Below are 21,882 nucleotides of genomic sequence, written 5' to 3' on the forward strand. Positions count from 1 at the left end.
CATTTTTCTTCGTTTATAAATCTATAATTTCGTTCAAATTTGAACATAAAAAAACTATAAAAAACTGTTTTTTTAAATATTTTTTCATTTTCGGTTAACTACAGAATAACGTAATTACGTGGAACGTGTTTTACATTTTTCAATCTTTAGCTATAAAACTTAATCCTTTTACACATTTTTTAATTTTTAATTTGATATATTTTATCAAAATTTGAAATTAAATTGCTTACAAAAAATTTGTGTCCATGTATTTTTAATATTTTTTAACTGCTGTTGTAATAATATATTAAGAGCATTATATTAAATTTTCACGCTTTTTGACCCAACGAATACAATTTAATTGATATTTATAGAAAAATAACCAAAAAAATTGGAAACTGAAAATATCCGTAAACAAGACAAAACAAGTCAAAATATTTTTAAAATGTTATGATGTAAAGAAAATTCTAATATAAACATTCAGTTAAAAATACATGTATCTACAGTCATTTGTTTTAAAGTTACACTAAAAACCAAGATCGATTTTGTCGAAAACTGATTTTGCGTAAACATTCCTGTTTTTCCTTAAATTGTTTTGTTTTTCTCGGATTTTTTTACTTTTAACCCTCCGGAGTACCACTAGATTCACTTTCCCATCAGAAAAGATACTTTTGAAGAAATTCTAACCATTTTTACTGACTTAAAAAGTGATGACAAAAAAAAATAATAAACAAATAAAAACACATACATCATTACAAAATCAATGAATCGCTCCGCTCAGAATCTAAAATAATGCTATTTTTTTTCTTTTATTGGTCTTAAACTCTTAACTATCGGGAACTATGGCCATTAGCATTTCGTGGGTGGAGGGGGATTACTGTTGGTTGGTTGGTTGAGGAACACATGTATATATGGGGTGAGAATTCGTGGCTAGAAACCAGAGTTATTACCCATCCGGGTGCTAGTGACATTAGAGCCAACCATTCTACGCTTAAGGTCCTTAAATAAAGCTGTATATAGTATGTTTTTAAAATTGTAATGTAAATCATAATGCAAAATAATATAAAATTGTCGAGCGAAGCGATAAAAAATTGTTTTGAGTCGGCAAGTTAATAGGTCTACCACCCCCCCATAAATTGTTCTTCGGAACGGCCCTGGCTATAAGCCTATAATACATTGACACAGTACCTAACACAATTACACACTCGCACACAATACATATAAAATTATATTATTTTATTTTTCGTAAATTTATATTTTATAATACTGTATTTTGTAGTTGTAATGAACCACGAAAATAATCAAAAACCCAATATATTATATAAATTACACAAACTTATTTTAGGGATTTTTTTGGAGGGGGCGTACTGATCCGCGCCTGACTGATAAATGATAAAATTAAATCTTTATGCTGGTAATAATAATATGTTTTGTGCTGTGACTTCATATTAAGATGGCCAATTATTGTCTTGCCTTATATACAAGCTATACAGAGTATAAAATAGTTTACATACTCGAAACGTCAAAATCCTCATTTTCAACATATTTTCCAACATTTTGGAAACCCAAAACCCTTAAGAGGGCCGTTCTGGTGAGAAAATTTGGACGTAAAAACATGTTTTCGTACTTCAAGTTTTCCTCAAATTTTATTTATCACTTTACAATATTGTGTGTATGTAATATTTTCAATTTTAATTTAATATATTACCATGTTTGAACGATTTATTGTAAATTGTATTTGGAATTAATTTGCGTAAACAAATATTATTCAATAATAAACAGATAAGCTACATAATTTATTATTTCGATTGATTTAATTGGAATATGTTATTTAACGGACCAAATAATGTGTAATTACTAACAATTTAAAACGTATAAATACGTCTAAAAATATTTTGATGTCCACGTTTGTATTGCTTGCATGCACAAAAAGAAGTAATTAATATTTTGTAATATGAATATGAATATAATGATGTACTAACGGTCGTTCATGTGTAAAATATTTAACAATAATCAATTTAGAAACCACATAAAATAAAATATATTTATCAACAGCTTATTTATATATTATACATATATATCTACCTACAGTCGGCTACAGATTTCATTCAAATATATATTTGTGCTTGTTTCCTCATGTTACAAAACATTTTATTTTTAGCCGGGTAAACTTGAGTTAGTTTTATAGGTTATAGTTAGTTTTTGTCACTAGCAGGCTAGTTTTATTAATCATTACTCATTATATAATATCGTATTGCTTGTCAGTTTAGTAACCAATTGTAATAAATAACATATTTATTAAGAAACATCAATTCCGATCGAATCCATTTTCTGGAAAGACTGCGGTTTTAAAAAAGTATAAAAGCTTACAGTGAAAAGCCATTTCAGATATGATTACGGTAATTTGCAATAATTTCAGTAAGTAGGTATAACGGAAGAACACGTGAAGTAAGGCTATCAATTGCTCGACGGGCAACTTTCAAATTATTAGGTATATCGGTCCGCGAAACGGTTATTCTGTTACTGATTTTTCGGAGTTAAAATTTCGAGTTTGGCATTTGCCATGATGAAAATTTAAAATAGCGTTCACACCCCAGTGGAGTAATACAGATCAATTGTCAGCGAGCGGTGGACCAATCGCTCAGTCATCACGGCGGAGAGAAACTTTCAAATTAAATCTCAACTGATGTCGACGTCGTTGTCTGCTGCTCATTCGCGATCAATATCGTGGCCAACTCGCCAGACGAAATTGTTTAATATTAAAATTGTATATAATATTCTATAAACAAGCGATGGGATTACGATGGCTTCGAGCCGTTTTAGCATTTTCGCAAAACGTTTCGTGACGACGACGTCGTCGTTTGATTGTGTACACATTATTATTTTGTACGCTATATATTTGCGCCGCGGGGTCTGGCGTGGTTGGCACGACTCAGGACGAACACTGGTATAATACAAGTGCGTTTCGGGGGGGGGGGGGGGAGGGGGGTTGGTCAATGACTGTAGTACACGTATAATACACGTAATTATGGACTATGGTCATTATAATGCAGTGATAATACACACCGCCGCCAACCCTCGGTTTTTCGAAAAATATTTTCCGGAACGGACTCGACGTTTGTGCGTAACATCACACACGCACGCACGCACTCGTTTGGTCGGAAAACCTGCTCGAAAATCAATATCCTCACACGCCAAACATACATATTTTACTCTTGCGTCACGCTGTTCTCTTCGGGGCAGGACAATCGATATAACCCCCACCCCACGTCCAGCTGTGTGCGGCGATGGAAGTCGGCGGGAAACGGATGATTCGCGGGGAGAAGAGGGGCGGCACTCGGTCGCGGGAGGCGCCCCGTAGCGGCCGCCGCTCAAGTCGCGCCGTGTGAGCGGAAAAATCGACCGCCGCCGTCGGGAAAACCAGGCAGTGCGCGCGATAAATTTCACGGCGTTCCCTCGTCCAAGCTCGTCGCCGTCGTCCGCGCTCGACAACCGTCGCGCGCAACGTTCCCCATTTCATATAGAGGTGTTCATCGACGGCCGTCTTCCGCGAGTCCTCTTATCGTCGTAAGGCGTCGTCGCGGTCGTTGGGTTCCACGTTTGCCATAAACCTCGGCGCCGTCATCCCCGACGACGTGCCGCTTTCGAGTTTCGACATCGTTTTTGGGGTAGTTATTTTTTTTCCCCCACTGCGAGACCCGATGTCGTTGAGCCGAGTTCAGTACACCGCAAATGCCACGGCACAAGTAAGAATCGTACCATCGAGTACTCACATGATTATTAGTATAGGTAGTCTACATTATAGAGTAGCTTAGATTTGTTTTGTTATTATTGTTTTATTATTATTATTATTATCTACTGTTTGTTCGTCGCGTACATACGACCCTTGACGGTTTGCTCGGAGAGGCTATGCCGTGGTCGACGAGAAAATAAAAACGGTTTTCCGGCTTTGGATTCGGCCTGCAGGTTAGGAGCGTTTGCGAGACTCAGAAAATGCGAGAAAAAAAAAACAGTGAGGAAAAGACGCCACCGTCTATGCCTATACGGACCGTATATAGGTCACTGGGCAAGGCTTGCGTATATATATATATATATATATAAATACATAATATTATAATATAATGAGACGACGCGGCGCGCGCACACACACACACACACACACACACACACACACACACACACTCACGACCTTCACTTTGTATTTGATTATATCGTCCGGATTTAAACTCGAGTAAATACTCGCGACAATCGTTCCGAGTTTCTGACGAACTTTCATTGTATATTTAATATTTATATATTATGATTATACTCGTGGTGTGGACGGGATGGGTGTAGGAGTGGAATATTAATACTAAAATGACTATTTATTATTGTGTCATTCTCCGCCAAAACGAATGACAATGTGTCCCTGCAAACTCACGCGCCTTTATTATTCGTCGATGTAACCACGATTTGTCATAACATATTGTATTTTTGGACAATATTATGCGGATCGTTGAGTTTCTACGGATGACTACGTTTTGGATGTGAACGATTGCCCAGAAAAACGAATATAATAATTGGTTTCATATTATTGTCGTATGTCGTCGAACATTCGGTCTATTGACTACTATTATACGATCATATCAGTGTATGTGAGTGTTATCGACAGCTCGAATAATAATAATAACGAGCGTATTATTATACTATTATCGTATTATTATTGTTGTTTCGATCGTATACGAAATCGATTATCCGTCACACGCAGTGTATACCTACCGACACACTAAATAGCTACTACTGCAGCCTACTAGTATAATTGGTTAGGCACTTAAGCGAATCATCTTTTACTATTGAAAAGAGATAAATCTAAGCTTCTCGATTTGTCAGAGAAATAAAAAATAAATTCTGAGATGATGTTCAAGTCGACGGATCGGTAATTTTCCAGAGTCGTCGATTCACATAATACTATTTATTGTACCTATCAATGTTGTTAATTTATTGCCAAGGCGGTATTGTACGGTATTTAGATAAAAATCGGATCCGTATTGACTACATTTTTATCATTTTTATACTAATATATATTATTAGTATCTAAGTTTTAAACTCGTCGGTTTTCGTATTCTATTGTTTTAAGGGATATTAATATTATCATATCGTATCTTACATTAGTGCGCGATGACAAACCAAACGTTATATTTCGTTATTTTTTATTATTGTTCTTAACTTAAAAAGTTTCATTATATCAAAAGTTTTCTTAAGTTTCTGAACAAAAATGTATTTAATGCATATTACAGCGTTGGTAATGTTGACAATTATAGCAATACAATATGATATTGGATATTCACTTGAAGAATTTAATACACTTAAAGTTTATATTGCGTATAGGTAATGCAGGGCTTAAATCAAAAATAATAATACCGTTTACTGTTATATGGATATTAAACGTTATGATCGAATGACTGTTTAACGTTATACGTATATTAAACGTTATGATCGAATGACTGTTTAACGTTATATAGAATTCAAACGTTATTCAATTTATGCGTTTAAACGTTATAAAAGTGTAAACGTTATTCAACTTAAGCGTTTAAACGTTTTAAAAATTTAAACGTTATGAAACGTTTAGCGTTATCTGATGGATATAGTTTGTTTCCCACACAAAACAGAGTGATTGGAAAATATAATGTTACAAAAATAACCATAATATTATATATTTTACTGATTGTTATAATTTTATAAAATATATTTTTTTTTCAGGCAATTATATGTTTCAATCGTTTATCGTTTCTGTTTCGTTGTCCGTTATCCGTTTTCAATCGTTTGTCGTTTAGCGATATGCTGTTATCCATTAACCGTTTCAATCGTTCATCGTTTACTGGTACGTCAACCGTTATTCGTTTCAATCGTTTATCGTTTATCGTTTAACGTTATGTTTAACGTTTTGAAGCCCTGGTATAACGTGTATTGACTATTGAGAGCTTGGGCCAGTCATGGTCTCAAACGACAACTGCTCTTGGTTTTGATGTCCAGATTGTAATTAATAGTTTCTTCGAGCACATTGTTTGTTCTTATTTTATATAGATTTGTTTATCTTGAATAGAAAAAAAACGCGTCCTGTGTACCTATGTGTGGGTACACGGAAAATCATTTTTTACATGCACATTATTTTATACCAATTTGTGTACAAAAGAAAACAATGTGTCAAGTTCCACTGTGCAAACAAGTTAAAAAGCGGGACGAAAAAATAACCCGTTTACTCCCATGTGGGAAACCATCACCAAAGTCCAAAAGTAATTTTTTCTCCACTCTTGTTGGACTCGTCCGGTAATTTTTTACTGGCTATTTTGCAATCTGTCACTTACACACGTCGACCGTGCAGTGATTGATCCGAAACCTGCAAACTTTTCGACAGGTCCTTTCGCTCTTCCATGTCCCACGCCCATTCACGGAAACGGCTCGAAGAGACGACTACGAATTACAATTGATTGGAAGAGCGTATCTTTCTTTGAATGCTTATTTTCAGGTTTTTTTCGTGTATGAGTGCATTATAATTTTTATTCCTCTTTAATAAAATAACATTCTTTATATAACTACTCAGGTACACTCTATGCGTCGTATAAATTATTATATCTAGATATAACTAATTATACAATGTACAAATGAAAATTGATGATATTTTAACTTGAACAAATCGTAGCAATTATATGAACAAGTATAGGTAGAACTAATTCAGCACACACTACATAATATCATAGTATCTGCAATTGATGTAAAAGAAATATTATTATAATAATATATAATGCAGTATGCACCACTATAGTATTTATAATTTACAAAATACACACTATATTAAGCAATGATGTATTGAGCATTTGAACTGGGTAATGTAATATATTATAATTCTGTGAATTTAATCAAATTAATACGAGCTGCACAACTACAGTACACTGTTATGAATTTATTTTTACATTTTCCGGAATAATTATTAGTTTTTTAATTTTGTGATTCGAGGAAACTTTACTGGTACAATATTATTTCTGCAGACACTTTTTATCGAAACATTCTATTTTCCTACAGTCGGCAATAAAAAACGTTATGACTCAAATCCGTGTACAAATTGAATATAAAACTTATTTCGAACGAATGTAACGAGATTTATATTTTTTGTTTTGTTTTTGGTGAACGAGTGTTACCAACACAAGGCTGGTGTCTACCAGCTAAGGAAAATATCATTTAAATTTGTATTTAATTTCGCCGATTTCTCGTAGGTAGGTGCTAATCGTAGTATCTACTACCCATGTTTTGTCCATAATAATTACAACGACCGACAACGGCAAATAGTTTTACGTTAATTACCAGTTTTAATTTTTATTTCCCTTTGCATCCTGGTCACGGTAGCCCGGCGAGACAAGGTTTTCAACGATTTAGCGGTCGTCGTTAAATCCGCGTTATCTTTCGAGCACACGCCACCGTCACCACCCGCCGGAGCAATAATTGTTAAACCATAATAATATATTATAATGATAATAAAAAATTATTATCAATCAACTGGCCGTTGTTATTGCATACATGTCGCCATGTCGGTCTACTATATCATACCATGAGGGACATAATCGCACGTTCGTTTTACGGCACATTAGGCATAATATTATAAGCGATGCGTATAAAATCGACAACTGTTCAGTAATAATAATTGTCGTGACGTCGATATAATAATAATATGATACATTCTAATTTAATAATAATTTGTGTAATATGATTCTCCTGACTATACCTAGTGTATAGTGTAACATCCATTAAAATATTATTGTATTTTAATATTAGGCATTATTATCTATTATAACATAATATTGGGCACATGTTGTTACTATATTATTATTATGTCTGTTGGAGTTTGGACCGGCGACCACGGTCCACGTGCGGTACATTTCTCATAAAAAAAAAACATCTTTATATATATATATACATATCGCACGACGTATCCCTCCCGTCGGTGATTTTTTTTTTTATATATTTTATTTCTCTGTTCGCCACGTGTTCTATTTTGGGATCCCGTCGCGAGATCGGTCAATTGGTGAACAAAGCAGCTAGTACTGCAGCGACGGCAGCAGCAGCATCGCGTCGCCTCTCGTCCACGATAATATTAATATTAATAATAATAATAATGTCGTAACGATACGTCATGATCAACGCGTGACGACAGTGCCGCTGGTCGCGCGTCCGACGGATGATCGATACCATAATAACAACAATAATAATATATCACCGTCGTAAACCGCACACATCCGTCCGCGACGACGACGTGTACGAACGATTTCGTACACTTGGGTGGTTTTTTTTTTTTTTTACGTCCGCGAAATCCCTTTTTTCCGCACCGGGTACCTATACCTATATATTATAATCGTAGCGATAGAGATAAAGAACCATCCCCCCCCGCACTGCCGGCACAGGACGAGAGGAAAATATCGTAGTTGCGAAATGTAAGCGGTCGCCGATCGATTTTTCTCATATTATACGGTACGTAAAGCGCGTTTATACTGCTCGCGCACGCAACAATAATTGTTATATTGTCATATCGTTTATCGCCGTTCGAGTGAGCTGTTTATATTATTATGCGCCAAGGTTCTCGACGAGTGAGGCGCAGGGGGGGGGGGGTGTCTTCGCCGTCAGCGCTCGCGGGGCTAATGCGCGGTGGCATAATTCGTGCGACTCATATTTTGCGCGCGCCGCATGAAAACTCTTGGAAACCCGGTCGGTCGCGAAACTGCCGTAGACGAACAGATGATCCGTATGCGCCGCACTACGGTCCCGTCATAACATATTTTTTAATCTTTATTTATATAATAATTACACTCTGTACTTGTTCTACCACCCGCGCAGACCCCCAATTACCTGCAACGTGCTATTATACACGCTACTATTTCGTGGACACCCGTGGTACGTTTCAATACCTATATTAATATTATTTATTGGCTCATTACCATTCCTGAGCCGAATTTTTCGGACGCAAAAAAGGTATTATGCGTTGTGTTTGCATATTACACCAAATGTATAACGTACATATTATTATTATTTATTTATCCGGAAAGTGTTCACGGCATTATTATTAATGTAACAGATTATTGCAGTCTTTGCGCGCTACGTTTGACCAATTGATTATGCGTTCATAATTAGTTTATCAATCAATTATTTTGAACGATGAAATTTCTGATAACATGAATGGTTTTCACGGAGTCACTTTAAATACTGTAAATAGCTAGGTTGGTTGAATAATACCTATTAGGTAACATTTATGAAATATGACGAACACGATTAATACAATTTATAGTTTATTACAGATATCACTATAACTGTACTGTTCCTTTAGGTGACAAGTAAAGTGTGAAAAAAACTCCAATATGTATAGAGGATTAATTTTTATTGCAAACGGATTTTGTCGCACAATTTAAACCCAAGTACCAATATTATATACCTATTATATAATATTAGTGCCTACGTACACTTATCTTTTAATTTGTATTTACAAATGAATCATGAATAATAAAAATATAGAACCCTAATACGATAATATTTAAAAATTATCGAAGTGCCATGTATGATTGTGTATGATTGTGTGAACATTAAATTAATTGTAGTCTTATACGAAACATATAGCAATAATATTTAATCATATTTAAATATTCACAACACATGAATATACAGGTACATACTTATATAAATTGTAGTTATTATACTTATTAAATTATTCAAGTACAATTAACTAATGAAAATATTTTTTAATGTTTTTTTAAACATACAATAGGTACACATTATAAAACACAATATTTCATAGTCATTAATTTTGAATGAGCATACTTATAAAATAATATAAGACCAATAATATAATATTATTCGTTAATGCTAAAATGCTTGGCTTGTTTAATGTATTAAAAATAAAGAACAAAAAAATAACCTAATTCATCGTTCTTGGTTATAAATTATAATGTTTTATGACATCAAAATTATCTTAGTATGGTTCGGAATGAGTGCGTGACGCAGTGGCTGAATTCAACCATATAATATTATTAAGAGTAAGCAACAGTTATTGCCACTAGTCCCCAGACGGGTTTTTGAGTATATAAGCTATATTGCAGACATATATTCTTATGCATATACTATGTATACATATATAAATATTATATATATCTATACTGTAAATTGGATATTGTCTCTATAAATATTAATAAATAAATAAAATAAATAAAAATATTATATAGAAGTCCATTTTATTTTTATAACCTATAAGAACACTATAAAAAAAAACCGATTTTAACAAACTAGATGGGTTGTGAAATGAAGCTATAAACACTTCTCAAGTTTAAAATAATATATGTGCAAAATTTGGTGCCAGTTGGTTCAGTTGTTTCCGAGATTACCGGATACTAACAAACACGAAATCATTTTTAATATTCAATTTTTTTTTGTTTGCATGTTTGAATGTTCTGCGCATTAAAGTAGTCGTTTTGTATGTATTTAACATAATATATGTTTTATATGTTTTTTAGTATAATTATTGTCTAAACATAATATTATGATTATTATATAAACAACTGGTAATAAAATGTGTTCCATTTTTGTTTAGAATCATCAAGCAATCACATACAGAACATGCTGAAAATACACAAGGGACTAAAAAAAAAGAAGAAAAACAAGAAAAATAAACATAAAGAAGAAGAACTTTTTAACGAAGAGGAACTTGAAAAATATCGACGGGAACATCAAGAGGGAAAAGTAGCCGAAGGTGAAAAAGACGGCCAAGAAGAGTGGCAGAAATTTAAAGCAATCACTGCTGGAATCGATGATGTCTTAAAAAAAACACAAGGAGATCTTGATCGTATCAAGACAAACAGTTTCTTTCAAAGAAAACCTACACAGACTGAACTCAAAGCCGCTGAAGATAAACTCGAAGCGGAAAAAAAGGCAAAACTAAAAGAAGAAGAACGTCTTAAAGCTGAATCAGAGGCTCGGACCGCCGCTAAAGCAGTAGAAGAAGCAGCAGCTTCTGCACGGGTTGAAGAAGAGTCGTCATCAGAAGAATCAGATAATGGTGATGATATATTTGACACTTCATACGTTGATGTTATAACAAGTGGAGAAGTAAAACTTGCATACATTCCAGAAAGTCCAACTGAAGAAAACACTGAGTTTGATCCATTTGATACATCTATAGTAGACAAAGTAATCCAACCTAATCCATCTAAGAAAAACAAAAGATACATTAGTCTTGGGTGTGCGGTTGAAGTTCTTTCCGGCAAGGAAGTTGATATCAATCCTGAGGTATTCAGGTCAACTGCTGTCCGAAAAAGACCAAAACCTGTAAATTTATTGTTGGAGAGTTTTGACGAAAGCAGTTCAATCGCAAAACTTGTTGATGACAAACCAATAAAAACATTGCTTGACGACGATCCAGATTTGCCTACCGACGCATTACCGTTAACAATAGTTACTCCTATTGAGATAAAACCACAGCCGATTATAAAAGAAAATAAAAAAACTCCCGAACAAGATATCAGTCAAATTATCAACGAGTTTGATTCACCACTTATTTTATCTGACACTGTAAACACACAATTACAGCTTGATGACGATATTGATGACGAGTTTGCCGCTTTAGCCGCTGAATCATTGTCCAAATCTCCTTTACCGGAAGACATTGATCCTTTTGATACATCTTTTGCAGATCATCTTGTCCCTGCAGACAACAATCTCAACATTGAAAAGGAACAAACCAATCAACCAACTGACGAAAAGTTAGCGGAAAAAGAATTTTTTGAATCCGTTAGACCACTAAGTCTTGAACATAGAGATTTGTTGGGTGGAAGTACAACAGATTTATCAGTTATTGGGCATAATCCGATTGAACCCCATAATCCGGTATCTGAAACTACGCACATTGATCCATTTGATACATCTATTGCAGAAAGTTTGTTACCAGGAAAAGGAGAATTAAAATTACTCGAAAAAGAATTATTAGAAGATTCTAAAGCACTCTGTAAAAAAATAATTATTGAAGAAGACGACGATTTTGATCCAAGAGCTGAAGATATTGTTCGACCAGCTGAACTAAATCTAAAAGAGAAGAGAGTTAGTATACCAAAAGTAACATTTGCCTTAGAAAAAGATTTGTTAACTGACGACCATCACGGTGAGCTGCATGTAGCAAAACCATTGACTCCATATTACCCACAGGACCAACCAAACGAAGTCAATTTTGAAGTTGATCCATTTGACACATCATTTGTGAAACACGCACCTGGACAGGTGGAATTAAAATTGTTAGAAAGTGAATTAGTGGAAACTGAATCTAAGTGTACAGATATACTGACTGAAGAAGAATTCATACCTCACATACTCCACACGCCAGTTGAACCAGAAATTGCTGTTCCTGAAGAAATCGATCCTTTTGACACTTCATTTGCAAACGACGCTGCGCCAAGTCAAACGGAAATAAAATTATTAGAATCTGAATTCATACATAAATAAAGATGGCAAATCCATTTTTAATCGGTGACGCAACATCAACCTTCAACGAAAATAATAATACTTTTAATCCATTTTTAACTAATACAGCAACAGATTCGGAATCTCATAATGATAATCCATTTTTTTCAACATTTGGTGCATCAAATGCTATTCCAGACAACACAAATCCCTTTTTGGCGTTCACACAAAATCCTGAACCAGCTCAGTCGGTGGTTGACCTGCTGGGTATAAATGAAACCCCACAAACTACTGTAATAGAAGATGCATCCAAAATGAAACCTCCGCCGCCAAGACCAGCTCCACCCAAAAGACCACCACCAAGACCAACACCACCACCTCCGCCTTCACATGAAGCCAAAGAACTTATTCTTAGTGTAACAGGAGAGATGGATGCGACTTCATTACATTTATTAGACAGATTAGCAAAGACTCCTAGTCCAATCCCAATGCGAGACTTATTATCTCCAAGCCCAACGCCAACAGCTGACCTATTAGGATGTGAAGATCTTCAACCTCCGATAAACTCTCAAATGTCGAGTGTTTTTGATCAACAATCCAACATTATTGACCTTCCTTCAGGATCAAAACCAGAAAGACCTAAATTTCCCCCTAAAATTGATTTCCTCATGGATGATTTATTAGAAGATGTTCCAATCCATGAAGGCATACAGCCTGAAGAATGTTTAGTAAAAAATAGAACTCCATCAATCCCAGAAAATCTACCATTAACTGTAGGATCAAAACCACCTTCAAGAAAATCTTCAAATGAATTTATTCTTCCCGTTAGAAGATTATCCCATGACGTTACAGAATCCAGAAAAATTATGCCTGATTTAAGTAAAATAGCCGATCGTAGGAAGTCAGATATAGGTCATTTCGCACCGATATTACCTTCAAGAAAACCAACCAGTCAAAGTGATCAGTCACTTCTAGAAAGTAAATCTGAAAATATAATTCAAGAAATCAATGAACCTGAAGATAAACCATGTGATGACATTTTTAAAAATATACCAGAAACTAATTTAGTACCTACTGAAGAAATCTCAGACCAAAAAATACAAGAAGAAATTATTCCTGCTGTACCTAAAGAAATAAACACTCAGTGGGATGAAGAAAAAAATGGATTAGATTTTGATTCGCAACAACAAATAGAATCTTCTGATCACATTGAAATTGATACTCCATTGAATAATACAAAATTGACACCATCAGCAACAGATCTTTCACCGTTAGAGTTGACAGAGAAAGAAAATTTGTCTTTTAATGCGTTTTATGTTAACACAACCTTACCAACATCTGAATCATTTCCTTCGTTTACTGATGGAGATGGAATGGGAGATAACTTAGATATTGATGCATACGATACAAAACCAATACCACCAGTGCCTGATCCGTCGCCCTTCCAAGAAATACCTACTCAGGAAACTTCATTTAATGCAGTATTTGAAGTGTCCGAGCAAATAGCGACTACTCCATTCGAAGTTCAAGAACCACAAAAATCAGACAACACAGAACCGATTGTACCTACAACTGTGTCAGAGCCATTCCCAGTATCAACAGGCAGTGAAAGCCACGATGCATTTGATGCATTCGCTGCAAAGTTCGATGATTCTCAAAATGAAGGTAATGCATCTGGAGTAGCATTTGACGCATTTGGAAGTGTCTCAGGAGGAGCGTTTGATGATTCTACAATGGGTTTCGGAAACGATGATAACTTTGATTCATTCTTATCAACACATCAAATTCCTGCTGCTCCACAGTCAACTCCAGCTAAAGTTACCAGAAACAATTCGGGAGAATCTTTAGATGAAAATGATTTCAATGTTTTTATTAGGTACCTACAATAATACTATAAATGATTTATACAATTGTTTTAACTTTAATTATTAAATTGTACATTTTCAGACCTAAGACAGAATCAGACAACACCGATCAATCCGCCGTGCCTTCAATAGCTCCTCCACCTAAAGTACCTACAAGTTTATTTCAAGAAGGGACGCCTTCTAGGTTTAATCCATTTGATCAAGAGCCAAATGAAACGAATTATAAAAACCAAGGTATTAGAATAAAAAAAAATGAACTATAATGTTTATATTAATATATGTTTTATATTAATTTACTCTATTAGATACATACTCTCCTCAACCTATTCCTCAACGAACTGATTCTCAAGAGACACCACCAAGTCCATTGTTTGATGACGATGTCTCTCAACCACTTGAAGAATTCCCAAGAGTCAATTACGATGGTGATGGCTGGGCAATGGAATTAAGACAACCAAACAAGAAAAAAATAACTGCTCACCGATTTTGGAAAAAAATATTTGTTAAAATCACATACCAGGGGGAAAATCCTGTCCTACAACTGTATAATACTAAAGATGATAAAGATCCATTCCAAGAATTACCATTACAGCCAAGTTATTCTGTATCCGATATTGGTAAGTAATTATTGAGTAATTATAAACGGCATTGTTAAATAATAATCATTAATCATTATTATTTTTAGGAGCCCAACAATATGATCAATATGGTAAAATATTCACTGTGAAACTTTTATATATATTCTATAAAGAAAAAGCAGGATTTAGACCGGGTCAAGTAACAAAAGCCGAAAGGTTAACAAACAAACTAAGTCAATTTGCAGCTTATGCTATTCAAGGTGATTATCAAGGTGTAAAAGAATTTGGTAGTGATTTGAAGAAATTAGGATTGCCCGTAGAACACGGAGCTCAAGTAAGTAATTAACAACCAATATCAATATTTATGTATTTTATAATAGTATGTTTAAACTTACTCATACAATTATTATACAGACAACGACATTGTTAAAATTGGGAAGTCATAATTTTGAAGACATGAAACAGTTTAGTGTTTGTATTGAAGAAGCTTTATTTAAGCTTTCTGCTCATCGTGATAGAGCATTGAACTATAAAGTAGAAGATGTGCAAATCACTGCAATTGATGAACTATTTGTTGATCAGAATTCACAAGGATCGGTACTAAAACAAATCGCACGGGTCCGTTTGTTTTTCCTAGCATTCATGTGCGGTGAGTATTGGAATGAATTTCGAGCTTAAAATTATATTATATTTCTATTTGTTAATGATAATATTTTAGGAATGCCCGATGTTGAGTTGGGTGTAAATGATTTAGTTAGACAAGGCAAAGAAGTAGTTGGCCGTCACGACATCATTCCGGTAGTTACTGAAGAATGGATTCGATTGGAAGGGGTTGAGTTCCACAACTGTGTTCAACAAGATGAATATGAGAGAACAAGAACTATAAAGTAATATTTTACTGTTGATGAATTAAAATATTTTATTTATTGTTTAAAATTAATAGGTTTAAACCTCCAGACGCTTGTTACATCGAATTAATGAGATTTAGAGTCAGACCACCAAAAAACCGGGAACTTCCATTACAATTAAAAACCACAATGTGCATAACGGGAAATAAGGTACCTTCCTAATTGCATTCAAAAATATAACTTAATTTTAGTGTTGACATAACTTCGATGTAAACATGTTCAATAATTTTAGGTGGAATTAAAAGGAGATGTACTCGTGCCAGGATTCACAAGCAGGAAATTGGGACAAGTGCCTTGTGAAGACGTAGCCATAAGGTTTCCCATACCGGAATGTTGGATTTATCTATTCAGAGTAGAGAAACATTTTAGATATGGATCTGTAAAATCGGCACACAGAAGGTATTTGTAAAAACAAATTAAAAAGGTTTTAAAAACTATTTGCTTATCGTTTATTAACTTATTATTCTAAAAGGACGGGAAAAGTGAAAGGCATCGACCGATTTCTTGGTACAATGGACAATCTTGAACCTCATTTGATTGAAGTGACATCTGGTGAGGCCAAGTACGAACACCACCACAGGGCTGTAGTGTGGAGAATGCCGAGATTGCCAAAAGAAGGACAGGGTATAATATTACTATATATACAACCACACATGTACTGACCAATAATCTCGGACATTTCTTTCTTCTCAGGAGCGTACACTACGCACAACCTTGTATGCCGCATGACCTTAACGTCATATGACCAAGTTCCCGAGGAGTTGGATAAATACTGCTATGTTGAGTTTACAATGCCGACAACTCAGGTGTCGCACACCACCGTTCGGTCGGTATCGATTGTAAACAGTGAAAAAGATTCACCACCTGAAAAATATCTGAGACTGATGGCCAGACATGAATACAGGTAAATTGTTTAAGCATTAAATATATTTTATTGCATTTCTGGCAGAAATTAATTGCACAATATTTAGTTGTTCTTAATTACTTGTCTTGAGCATTCTGATCGAATATCGTTTGATTTGTGTTATAATAATAATTATTATTCATTGCCAATTTTTTGCAGGGTGGAAATCGAACATATACACGGGCAGATCGAAGAAAATCCATACCTAGCAGCGACTGCGATGCCCAGAGCCACCCAACCTTCGTCGGAAGCAAAACTACCACCAACCCCGCAGGCTGCTTCTGACAGTGACTCTTCTTCATAAATAATATACCATTTAAATAGTGAATTCTACAGTGCTATATAATTGTTACGATGTTATAGCGTTTGTTGATATTCAATTTTAGATTATGATCTCTTCCTTTAAAGTTAGATTATAATACATACTTTATACAATGTACATAATAAATTTAGTTTAGACTATAACTGTATTGTCGAATACTCTAAGACGATATTACCACGAAAAGCACATTAATAAAAAATATCCAAATCCACACGCAAGCTGAAATAAATGACTACCTACTTATTAGATAAACTATTATTTTATATTTCAACTTAACGTGGAACGGTGAAATCTAATAACTGTGCCGTACTGTATAAATGAAAAATTAGACGCTTTTCATAAGTCATTTTTTTTTAGTAGATTTTTTTATTAGTGAGCTTTTACGGTGTCGAGTTAATAAGATGACAATAATACACGTCGATGTCGTTTTACGATATCTCCCTAAAACATTTTTTTACGCTCATTTAAATGCTTATGGGGTTTCTCATTATTTTTACTAGCGACTTTTTGTATTAGCTGTAACGAATAAGTGTGGTTTTTTTCATACTCTGCCCGTGTCGTACATGTGCCATAATAATTATAATGTCATACGTTTTACGTAGGTAACAATAATAATACGTAAAAAAATCTGTATTTATGTTTACGAAAATATCCATAACAAGTATTATATTCGTGTATAATACGTGAACAATAATAATTATTCATTATCTATATACCTACCTAGTATATTATTATTACGGTTATTATTATTATTATTATTATTATTTTTTTTAACTACTTATTTGTTTTTTGGTCTTGTTATTCTCGTGTAAATAATTGAATTGAATACTCCGTAAAATCATAAGCCACACACTTACACGACTAATTTAGCAACTACGAATTATATATTAATAATAATATAATACATTCGTTTGTACATACCTACGTGTCATAGGCTTAAACAATCAGTTTACTGATCGCGTATTTTTATCTGAAGAGATTTGAAACAAATACTAATAATTACCATAGGAATATTATATTATTATAAATACATCCCTATTGTAATTTATTATTGAAAACATTGTTATCCACAACTACCACTATAGTTCACTGATATGCAGACCACGCGTGGTTAAATGGCTATAATACTAAATAAAATTAAGAATGAAACTATTTATTAACTTATCTACATAGAATCGTATTAAAAAATAAAAAAAACAGTTTTTTTTTGGTCGTAGGAATAACGCATTATTAAACTTCGCCGACTCAAGTCACTGTAATTATTAAAATTCTAGTCGCGGAAAGACAACTTGTTTTTCTTTCATCTTAAATTTTCATATTATACATTCCGGGCGGTGTTTTACTATGCGATTTAGAATATTATAATATCTTTCGATCAGCAATATGAATTATTATATCTATTCGTAATAATTATTTTACCAAGTACAGTGGTGTGTTATACAATATCGACTTTATTTTTAATTGTACCTAAGTTTTACGATCCTCTGTGAAATGTATTAATCGTTTTTGTTGCATATCATGAAGGTATCGGAAACTTTTGAACGTGTTATTTGTTATTTGTTACTATGTAAGACGTAAAATATTAATGAAAATAATATATATTATTGTAACAATATTAACTATTAATATTACATAATATTTTACAAAACATTAACTATTAATATTGTTATTATATAGCTTTGATTGTTACAGTTAAGATTGAATGGGGCAATACATGTCCGTACGTCTCGTCGTATCAAAATAATATTTAGGTACGCTGAGACAAGCTCGTGTATATCAATTTGGAATACCAAATTACCGCATATTATGTATTAGTTGGACTATATCCATTATATCCAATACCTACCGGTTATAATATTATTACGGTGTAGTGAATTTTAAATAAATAACCTTCTTAGAAATTTGTCCCGAGTGCATATTAAGATAACTCAACATTCCGCGTTAAAGTCGATATTTAAGACGTATTTTATGTTAACATAAATTTATATTATTATTATTATAATACGTACAAGCATAATGTATCCTCAAACATGTATTGTGATAAAACATTTTAGACGTTCAGTTTAGAGTATATTATTATTTTGATTGTGTTATAATTTTGTTGTTCTTATCGGTATTAAGTTTGATCGGTTACTGAAAAAGTTATTTACGCGTTCGATTAAAACAATAAAAAATATATTGAAATCTTTCCAATATTTATATCTATTCCATCGTGTTATTTCGTTTGCGGCATACGAACACCTATGTATTTTATTTATGTTGTGTTTGAATGTTTCTGTTTTTTATTAGTGTTTTAAAATGTTTGGATGTTTGTTATTATTTAACTATTATTATACCTATCTATATTATTATTATTATTATTATTATTATTATTATTATTATTATTATCATCATCATCATACGAATCATTTGATTCCTATCACGTGTAAGAGACATTTTATTGTAAAGTATATTTTTTATTTAGTTCAGTATATTTGTTATAATAATAAGTACACATAACGAAACATTAATTAAGTGTTTATAATTATATTATGTATGAACGAGTATACAATATATTCAGTATTCAGTGTATAACTATATAAAACACATTTAAGACTATAAATATAAAAATAACTTTACAACTAATTGCTGTTGTCTATTTATTTGTTCTGAACCTTTATAACCTGAGTCCTGAAGTATTTATTATGAAATCGTGAAATAGGTTTATGAATAATTAAAAACTATGGGTACATTTTACTCTCGGCTACAGCAAGTAACAAGTAACATTACAAAATTATCAAAGCCCGTGTAAATCATTTTCTAAACGATTCTTATACAACAGAACTGGGCCACTCAATGCCACTATAGAGGGCTAATTTTGAAAGTGCAAATATCTAGCGGGCCAGAGTTAACTATGCCCCTATAAATAGTATAATATTATTTACATTTAATAGTTTAATACTACAGATAACAATTTATATCTACGTTTTACGATAAACATCGATTTTAATAATTTTATAAATATAATAAACTAAAATGCAGAAAAATCCTAACCGTTTAATATTTTTATAAACTTATTTGAAATGTAGCACGGGCCAGTGAAAAATGGTACGCAGGCCGCCATCCCTACTTTACAAATTACAATACTCATAGAGTTATATACCTACTTACCGCATGGTGGTAATAATATAACTGTGATATAGGTAAATCCTCGTTTATAAACTGTCTCATAAGTCTATAACTTAGAGGTACTGACTGGTAATACCCGTTATTATTCATAATAGAAGTATTTCTTCAAAATTAAATTAATTATTTTTTTTTTTGCAAATTATGTATGTTTAATTAAATCATCCAGTAATTATAATATACTGGTAGTTATAATAGTGGTATAATAATATATAAATGCTACATATAAATTTTTAATATTCTATCTTCTTGAATACTACAAAAAAAGAAAATGTCAAGTTAGGTATTGAAAAACATTGCTCTGTTCTTAGAACCAATATGAGTGATTATACCTACGACCTATCTTGCAAGGTTTCTCTCATTTTTATTTCTTTACTAACCAACCATTTTAATTAAGATTACTCAAAAAATCAAACTAACATGTTTTGCATAGTCTACACAATTAACAAACAGTAATGGTATATTATAAATTATATTTGTACATCATTGCACTTTAAACTGAATATTTAGTGGTTTTTGATATCATGTATTGCTATAAATATCTATGTTTTTAATTGACGACCTGAAAACGCTACACGAGATAGCTTTAACAACAAAAAGTATATACATATAATTATGTTTTATAATCTGAGAAAGTATTAAACATAAAACAAATAACAATATTGTAAACATAATTATTATATTCAAATCCGTTACAAAATTTAAATATTCTTCTCAGTTTTTTTTTTTTAACTTCAATTTAATTTAATTTAATTATTTTATAACATTGTTAAACCTAAAATATTAAATTTCGGTATTTCTTATATTACAATAGTGCAATTGTACCGGATTTTTCATTTTTACCCGATCTACGATATCTTTCGTGACTATTATTTTCTTAGGTATGCGTAGGTTCACAATGGTTTGTTTTTTTATTCATCAGGCAATATATCCTTGTATTTCAGATGACGATTAGAGTAGGTAATAATTTTGTTGACTGATTTTTATTAAATCATCTGATTGACTATCTTCTTGTAAATCCTTATTTGATTTATTTCTTGAATGTTGTTTTGGTTTATTATTTCTCTTCTTTATTCTCGTTTTTGATTTTTGTCTTATTTTTTGATTTAAGAAGCCATGACTGTCCATAGCAGGCTCATCGGTTGATTCCTTGTTTGTTGCGTCGTATGTATTATCATCTGATTTATTACCTGAATTGTTTTTAGATGTCTTACCTTTCTTATCCTTTTTAGTTTCCACTTTTTTTCTAGGTTTCTTCTGCGAATTGTTCAATTCACTGCTCGATTCCTTGTTTGTTGAATTTGTTGAATTCTTGTCTGATTTACCACTTGATCTGTCTTTTAATTTATGACTTGATTTTTTACCTTCTTGACTATTTGAATTTTGATGCTGATGTTTATTTTTAAAATGATTAGCATGTTTATTAGATTCATCGCTATGTCCATCGTGCATTGAATTATTTAAATCCTCATCTGATTCACCACTTGATTCTTGTTTTAATTTATTATTTGAATTTTTAACGACTTTTTTATTTGATTTCTGTCTTTTATGATTATTTTTTAAATTGTTAGCATGTTTGCTGGGATCCATCGCTATGTTCGTCGTTTATTGAATCATTTAAAATCATCATCTGATTCACCGCTTGATTCTTGTTTTAATTTATTATTTGAATTTTACCGACTTTTTATTTGATTTTTGT

At 32.8% G+C, this 21,882-nt stretch overlaps 2 protein-coding genes across 2 annotated transcripts in view; one reads left to right on the forward strand and one right to left on the reverse strand.

Moving 5' to 3' along the window:
* Positions 1-10,582: 10,582 nt before the first annotated feature.
* Positions 10,583-19,543, forward strand: LOC100167229 (protein stoned-B). The gene is given in 12 exon segments (XM_029491339.1): positions 10,583-12,480; positions 12,483-14,317; positions 14,389-14,540; positions 14,612-14,923; positions 14,992-15,218; positions 15,299-15,533; positions 15,603-15,771; positions 15,828-15,942; positions 16,025-16,191; positions 16,265-16,416; positions 16,486-16,696; positions 16,856-19,543. Coding segments are annotated over 12 exon segments (5,592 nt in total). The 5' UTR covers positions 10,583-10,608; the 3' UTR covers positions 17,001-19,543.
* A 1,373-nt stretch (positions 19,544-20,916) lies between these two features.
* LOC103307896 (GATA zinc finger domain-containing protein 14-like) overlaps positions 20,917-21,882 on the reverse strand; it is a 2,239-nt gene continuing 1,273 nt past the window's right edge. Inside the window, exon 2 of the mRNA XM_008180336.3 lies at positions 20,917-21,720. Within this exon, the coding sequence (XP_008178558.1) occupies positions 21,135-21,720 (586 nt within the window). The 3' untranslated portion in view covers positions 20,917-21,134. The remainder of the gene's footprint in view (positions 21,721-21,882) is intronic.

The sequence above is a fragment of the Acyrthosiphon pisum genome, chromosome A3 (assembly GCF_005508785.2).
Source record: "Acyrthosiphon pisum isolate AL4f chromosome A3, pea_aphid_22Mar2018_4r6ur, whole genome shotgun sequence".
In the NCBI taxonomy this organism is placed as follows: Eukaryota; Metazoa; Arthropoda; class Insecta; order Hemiptera; family Aphididae; genus Acyrthosiphon; species Acyrthosiphon pisum.